This window comes from Hydractinia symbiolongicarpus, chromosome 9, assembly GCF_029227915.1.
Source record: "Hydractinia symbiolongicarpus strain clone_291-10 chromosome 9, HSymV2.1, whole genome shotgun sequence".
NCBI classification, from domain to species: domain Eukaryota; kingdom Metazoa; phylum Cnidaria; class Hydrozoa; order Anthoathecata; family Hydractiniidae; genus Hydractinia; species Hydractinia symbiolongicarpus.
This window is the reverse complement of record NC_079883.1, coordinates 15,435,741-15,443,622: the sequence shown is the minus strand read 5'-3', so window position 1 is coordinate 15,443,622 and position 7,882 is coordinate 15,435,741. Positions and strand designations below refer to the sequence as shown.

The 7,882-nt window shown below is 31.6% G+C and overlaps 1 protein-coding gene across 3 annotated transcripts; it reads left to right on the top strand.

Annotated features, from left to right (window-relative positions):
• The first annotated feature begins 90 nt into the window (after positions 1-90).
• Positions 91-7,388, top strand: LOC130656501 (adipocyte plasma membrane-associated protein-like). Of its 3 annotated transcripts, XM_057459366.1 has the most exons (8): positions 91-387; positions 2,522-2,641; positions 3,540-3,638; positions 4,480-4,601; positions 4,808-4,909; positions 5,187-5,613; positions 6,172-6,361; positions 6,610-7,388. In XM_057459366.1, the coding sequence occupies exons 1-8, from the start codon at positions 347-349 to the stop codon at positions 6,823-6,825; spliced, it is 1,317 nt and encodes a 438-aa protein (XP_057315349.1). In that variant the 5' UTR covers positions 91-346; the 3' UTR covers positions 6,826-7,388. The 3 variants fall into 3 exon arrangements, with proteins under 3 accessions (XP_057315349.1, XP_057315350.1, XP_057315351.1); XM_057459367.1 differs by lacking the exons at positions 2,522-2,641; positions 3,540-3,638 and having other exon boundaries at positions 94-387; XM_057459368.1 differs by lacking the exons at positions 91-387; positions 2,522-2,641; positions 3,540-3,638 and adding an exon at positions 3,668-4,040.
• The last annotated feature ends 494 nt before the right edge of the window (positions 7,389-7,882 follow it).

Genomic DNA, 7,882 nt, shown 5'->3' with positions numbered 1-7,882 from the left:
CACGTTTTTTCCTCGTGAGAAACGTGACATGCAGGGATAAAATAAATAGAGACACAGCAGGATATTTACGTTTAATTTACACAGAAGAGAGACATTTTGACACGTTGTATCTATTAAGTGCAACCTTTTTACTTTAGACATGGGTGTTTATACCCTATTATCTTTTTTCTCAGTAAATGTCGCTAGCTAAATGTAATCTGGCGTAGTAGTAGTTCTTGGCTTGTCTGGCTGGGTGAAGCACTGTTCCTGTTTGAGATTGGATTGGGTTTGTGTTTATCCAGATTTGTTTAAAGCTCACTTCCTGAAAATCAGCACCTAACCTGTCCACCTTATTCGTTTGTGGAATATGGGTCTTATAACCTTCTTTGTAGAGGTTAATTCTGTTTGGTTTGTATTGTTTTTTTTTTCTTTTAATAAAAAACCCCTTGCATTCCTGGTTTGAATTAATCTGTCAATTTTAAACTATATAATTTCTACAATTTGTTTTCTGAAGATAGAAGGATGAGCAAAAGAAAGGGCTTTCAAACCCTACACATCCAACCTACAAAGTCGAATTTCGTTATAAAATTATTAAAAATTTTTTGTTTAAAGCTTAAATCATGTTGTAAGTCGTTACAATCTGCAAATCTTGTGTTTTGTAGGTAAATGTAATCTGGGGAAAAAATAGAAGTGGCATGCAAATCTTCATTCACAACCTGATCATTTGAATCCTGAAGTATCTGTTTGCTTTTTTGTGCAACTCTTTGCATGATGTTTAAATTTTTACCTAAATTACCACAACATACTACTTACCAATTTGTATAAGCTAATAAAACTTAATTATAACTTTTTTTATTAATGTATAAAGTTTAATTAGTTAATACAAATTGGTAAGTAGTATAGAATTTTTATTGAATTAAACTTTTAATGGAGCTAAGTGAACATTAATTGTGGTGAGTGTAGTAACCAAAGATCTGTCAATACAAAAAAGAAACTTTTTTACTCATTGCCTCTACAGTTGGGTTGACTCATCTTTAGGGAATTGGTTCACTAGTAGTTACCTGTGCAGAAGATAACTATTTCCACTGTTTGTCAGGCCTTAAATAATAATTGCGCTGCAATGTCTTTATAAATTTGATTAAACATTAATGCCAATCTAATTATATAATAATTATATATAATATTGCGATTGAGCAATAAAGATATTTCTTGTTTAATTTTATTTTTTTAAGGCAGAAAAGTGCAATTGGCCACTACAAACACACAGACTCAGCATATAAAGAGAGTGTTAGGTCTTTGAGTATGATTGTTGTAAATACAAAATTCCGTAAAAGTCTTTGTTTTTATAAAAGTTAAATAAACAATTGTTATATTATAACTTTTTTGTGTTTTTTATGTTTTAACACAAAAAAGAAACACTAAAACTAATAGTCAAAGCATGTCCCAATGACAAAAGTACTAAGTTATTAAGTTAAAAGTCCTCTTGTATCTTTATGTCAAAAGATATTTTTATATTTTAGCTCCAGGGAGGCAGGAGCACAATGATATAACACTATTTTCAGAACTTTTTTACCTTTCAAAAGGACTTTGATATATCATTCTCCTGAAAATTCAAGCTAGAAAATGAGTTGTGTAAAATTTTTTAGCAACGTTGTTACTATGTGTTGTATGTATACATATTTTCGTTACTATTTCTTGAATACATACAAGAATAAATTTGACTTATTTTCTAAATTTTATCGAGTAACACCCTTTGTTGCATAAAATGCTGTTGAAAGGAAAATGTCAAGAACGAAAATATTTCCGCAAACCTACATGTTTTAAGATTTCAAAGAAAAAGGAAAGTGAAATTGGAAGTTGAAGCTTGTGTATTACAGTACTATAAAAATTGTTGCAAAATTCTATGTTAGGCGCCATTTTTAATAATTACATCATTTCTTTCTGCATAATGTTACCAACGCGTAACACTGTAAATATATTCAGCAAAATCAATTATTCACAACATTTTAGTTTAGAGAGGAATTGTTGCAAATGAATATATTGTGAAACATAATAGTATTAAAGCTATAAAATTGTTGGACAGGATTGTCAACTCTTAGTAACTAATTATGTCAAAAATGTTTTTTTAGATTTTAAAATGGTTTGACATGTCTAGGCTGTGAGATATACGTTATTTATAATTTTTCTTAAGGTTGTAGAGTACCACTAGGATTGGTTTGCATGCTGTGTACATACCTAATCGTTTTGAGTGTGTCATACCATTCCTGTGCATATGCAGGGGTTATTACTTTATCTGGGCAAGCATTTATGTGTCCTTGTTTAATCTTATTGCCTGGAATCCTGAGCCTTCCCCAAATATGCAATTTCATTTTAAGGCAAAAAAGGTTGTATAAACTTATTTCATAGTACAATGTTCTCTAATAATATGATGTGTTATTACTGAGGAATCTAGACATTTAATAACAGCTGATTAGCAGCAAAGAATGCTTTAGCATTATTTATCTGGCTTATTGTAAATCTATCTAGCTTTTCCAAACTTTAGTAACATCAAAATGTCTGAGCAGAATAGCAAAACAAGACAAAGAAAAGCAAAAAACGACGGAAAGGGTGACTTAGAAAATCCATCAAGTGATGGAAAAGATAAAAAGGTAGTAGCACCTAGGTATGAAATTAGATTTTATTAGATTTTCTATTTTTATTTTTTTATTAGATTCTCTTATAAATTTATTTACCTGCATAGTTTTTTCCAAAAATGTTTTATAAGGAAATATAGTCATGTTAATAAGACCTGTCAACTTAGAAGATATCCTGTTTGACTTGCAGTATCACCAATTTAACAAAGATTAATCCATGAACTAAAATTATTTTTAATTCTTCCAAACCAATCCTTAATGCTAAAATCATTTTAAACAGAACAGTTTATGAAAAGTCTTTTGCCTATATATGTTTAAATGTACAATGAAAAGAAAGGAATCGATGCTAGATGATGGAATTGTTTATTGCAGCAAAGTTAAAAAACACCAAGCAAAAGGGAATAAAACCAAGCGAAATCTTTACCAATTCAATTTTTTTATTCTGAATAATGTTTTAAGGAATCATAGTGTGCATGGAAACGTTCTGTATACCTTAAAATCTTTGTGACTATTCTTACACACCAGAAATATGTGTGCTGTTACCCCATGGAAATCCATGGTAATCAATTGCTATTTTGGTCCGAAAAATTGGAAATTCTTAATTCAAAATTTATTAATATAGAGAAAAAATCACATGAATTTGTTTCCAAGCTTCTCATGCTCTGCCCGGATACATGGGCTAGTTATATTAGTTAACTAATTTTCTCAGGAAGTTAAAGTTTCTTAACAGCTATTATTATTGTAAAATCGTGCACAATCCTCTAATATTTTTTTATTTGGGGGGTGACTCATAAATGAAAAAAGTGTATATAGGCACCTAACTTAATTTAATTTAATTTAAGCATTATTTTTTAAATTAAAGTATATTTTTATCAATAGTATAGCCTAGATGGCATGTTTTCACAATCCACTGCAATGTTTGTTTAGATCTGCAACAATTATAATCTTACAAGTTCTCGCAGTTATTCTGGTTGTCTTCACAATTTATGTTATCATTGTACCAAGTCCAATTGATCCAGTCATTGTGTATGCAACGTTATTATTATTTTCTTGTTGTTATATTTTGGTTTTCTGTAAGCTCTTTTGTTAGCACACCGATCTGACAATTGCACCACATTTTAAATTTAATGCGCATTCAAAGGTCTTTTTTTCAGTATGCTGTGAGGTAGAAGAAGCCATTTTTGTTAAAAACAAGTGGTGTTGGTGCGGTTGTTTTTTTCTGTTGTTGGTTGCATCCAGTATGGGTACATTACAATGTGCTGGTGTACTTGGAATTGAACAACAATAAAACATCATCAATAGAACAACTTCTTTGCATCTATCTGATAAAATCAACTTTTGGTTGCGACACTTTTGTATGCACATTGCTATGAGACAAGAATTAAAATTGGGTTGCACTGCCTTTTAGGTGTTGAAACTAATGCCCTGGTCTGTTTTCCACATTTATTAAAAATCACAACTAAAAAATAAATTTTTAACTTTATCTGATTTCCCTCTGTTTGATATAGAGGCTATTCGTAACTTTTTTCTGTACATGATAGATTTATAAGCCCTAACCTGATAGCTGTCTCATTACAAAATAACATATATTAGCCATACATAAAGAATGGGTTGAAACAATCTTTGTTTTGCTCTTCCTGGCATACACCCAAAGTTCATGTGGTGCATTATTATGTATTTTCTAAGATAATATGCTGATGATAAATCAATGCGGTGATAACTAACATCTTTAAATCATCATCTATTAAAGTAATTTATGTACACTTACTTCCCCCAAGCCTTTTTCCCCACATGGTCCCGGGAGATATCGGATTGGTGTATTAAGAGAAGAAAGCCTGTTTTTTATTTTTGTTTACATTTCTTGCAGGAAAAATGACCCACTTCCATATTTTGATGGCGTTATGACTCCAAACACCAAGCTACAAGAAATAACAAAGATTGGACGTGCAAAATTAAATGGTCCAGAATCTATCCAAGTTGATCGTGATGGTATAATGTTGCTATGATTCTTCTATTTATTTTTTAATCTGGTATCTCTTGATCTTTATGCTACAGCAATGCTGCCTGATGCAACCTGCGTTGGCAAATTATTGACTTGGTTAAGGGACTGTTTTTCTATTGATAATATTGATATTTCTATTTGACAGCATCAGGTATTAGGTAGTTAAAAATGATCATTTTGTTTCACTTTTAAGGTAATATATACACAGGTCTCCATGATGGCAGAATAGTTAAAATTGCTAAGTCTGGTGAAATTATTGAATTAGCAAGAACTGGTGAACGCTTGCCAAATTGTGGTATGTTTATATTACTTAACAATATTTTTGTTGTTGTTGTCTCGTTGAATTGATGCGGTCGTACTTTAAATGTTTTTTGTTCGTTTTAAATTGACCTTAATAGTTAAAACCAAGGTTATTTGAGTTGACTGTGTCGCTGAAAAGGTTAGTAATACTGAGACGTTTTTAACTCAAATGTCGGAAACAAGAAATAAAAAAATAAAGATATATTGTAAAGGTTTGGTGATGTTTCGTCTATTAAAAGCACCTAAATTTTGTCTTCGTATTTGATTATTAGGTGAAACCGAAGTGGAGCATAGGTGCGGTCGCCCTCTTGGATTGCAGTTTGATCAGAACCAAGAAAACCTGATAATTTGCGACGGGTATCTTGGCTTGATGAAATTAAATATAGAAACATCTCAACTAACTACCTTAATCCCAGCATCTGTTGGCGTGCATGACACCCCATTTAAATTTTTAAATCATTTAGCGGTGGCAAGCGATGGGAAAGTATATTTTACAGACTCCAGTTGGAGATGGGGTCGTAGAGATTTTCCTTATTTGATCCTGGAAGGTGGTGGACAGGGGCGTTTACTTTCGTATGATTTAAACACTGACGAATCTGAAGTGCTGTTAAGTGGGTTGTTCTTTTCGAACGGTGTTGCTTTGTCTCCCGATGAAGATTTTGTTTTGATTTCAGAAACTACTGCAAGCCGTATTATGAGGTAAAATGTTTGATCACCTTCAAAAGGAAGTGAGATGAGAATCAAACCGCAGCAAGATGTGCCATTATTGCATGCCTCCACCGATACCCTTGTTTTTACAAAAGTCATTATAGTTTTGGACCGAATTTAATAAATAATATTTTATGAATTTATAAGTACTATTTCCTACATTCAATTTTGGAAAACAAATTGCCTTGGAAAAAAAAATTTGCAAAATATGCAAATTTTCGATACTTTTTACTAATTTTTCATTTAAAATTTAGTTCCCCAAAAGTTGGCTAATTTTATTTATTTTTCTTAAAGTCTCTTTTCAAAAAATCATGGAATTGTAAAAATAAATTCCGCATTAAAAATATTTTTTACAATTTTTTTTATAAATGAGAACTCTTTTTAAATTTCTAAACCATTAGATAATCAATTTACTTTATATTGCGGATAAGTTTAATATTGGATCAGAGTATTTTTTACCTAAATTCTCAAGGTGTCTTATTGTGTGTCCAAATCGTCCGGTCTTATACAGTTAATATATTTACAAATATTACGATTTTTATTGTTTAGATATTTTATTAAAGGTTCAAGAAAAGGTATTTATGATGTTTTCTCTGACAATCTGCCTGGTTTGCCCGACAACATACGCCCGTGCAATGAAGGGGGCTATTGGGTTGCTTTGCCTTCTATTCGAAAATGGCCGTTCTCTTTTCTGGACATCGTTGGACCATATCCAAGGCTGAAGTCCGTTATCTCTAAGGTAATTTTATATTCGTTGTGTGGTACTTTAACAAAAAATAAACGAGCAAATCAGAGTACGCAATGAATCAAATTAGAACACTGGCGTTCCAAAAGATCGTTGACAAAAAATAAGCAAAATAGTTCTTATACAAATTTTACGTATCTAGAAGGGGTATATGGAAAATTCGTTGCCTTAGCTTCTTAACGGCCATTTATCATTTGGACAAGATTGTGCGCCTCTGTGTTGTCTTTCATTTGTTTTTGTAGATAATGCCAAAAAGCAGTTTCGCTGGTTTGATCAAATCATACGGTTTAATATTAAAGCTTGATTACTATGGAGATATAATTGCGAGTTATCACGACCCGGATGGAAGTGTGATTTCACGAATTAGTGAGGTTTATGAAGATTCGAAAGAACGTGTTCTCTATCTTGGATCCTTTCAAAACGATTTTCTTGGGAAATTGAGACTAGAACGCGAATAGGTGTGGAAATAATGTTCAGCAACTCATTGTTATGTTGTTAGTTTATTTATTTGTTTGTTTGTTTGTTGGTTTGTTTTGTCCACTTAGATTTTATTATATTTCTTTAACTAACTTTTTAAAAGTTTATATTTTCTATGAAAGAAGAAAAAAAGGTAACCTGTAAACTTGACCTGGATTTTTAAACTATAAGAAATGTCTAGTTTTGTAAACGATTAAAATAACCAGCAATTGATGTTTTTTTCTTTGCAATTGATACAAAACTTTCGTGAACAAATTATACTCCTTTTGTTCTTTTTTCGTGTCAAATTTTTAGAATTAAATTTTCATATTTTTACTAGGAAATATAACACAGTGCATGCTGCCATTCACTGTTTAGTGCAAATTGCCCATCGTTGTCGAGCACATATTTTTATGCTTTTTAAATTTCAATTACAGACGTGTAAACTAGAGAGGAGTATTTCGAGCAGAAAAATATAATATATGACAACTGTTTGGCGTGTATTTTTACGATATTGTTTGTGTAGATTTTAGATTTTTAACCTTAAAAACATCTTTTATTATGATCAATTACTTTTTTCCCGAATAGTTTATCCCTAATAAATTGTGAGTATTCTGCGGTGCTGTAAAACTAAAGAAATTTCAGCTAAGGACTTTTTGACTTCGCGACCTGTGTTTACGATTATACCCTATAGACGAATAAATATCGTTAAACCTTCTTGTACCGTATAGCACAGGCCCGGCGGAGCAATTTTGAAAGTGAAGGGGCTATGTTATTCAGTATCGAAGGAGACCCGACCATGGTTGGGGCCGACGAGCTAAGAAAATTTTTTAACTTTCGGCCCCCTAGATTGGCTAAAACATACTTCAAATTCCAAAATATTCCGCTCGAAAGCCTTCACAAAATGCAGGAGATTACATATAGAAATATGGAAATGCCATATTTTATGTAAGATATATTTTCAAAAGAAGCAATAGTAATATCGAAGCAAATTAACGATAATGCAGAGAAAGGTTATAGTATATGACAACTACCAGCCCCCTCTGCAAATTTTCCGAA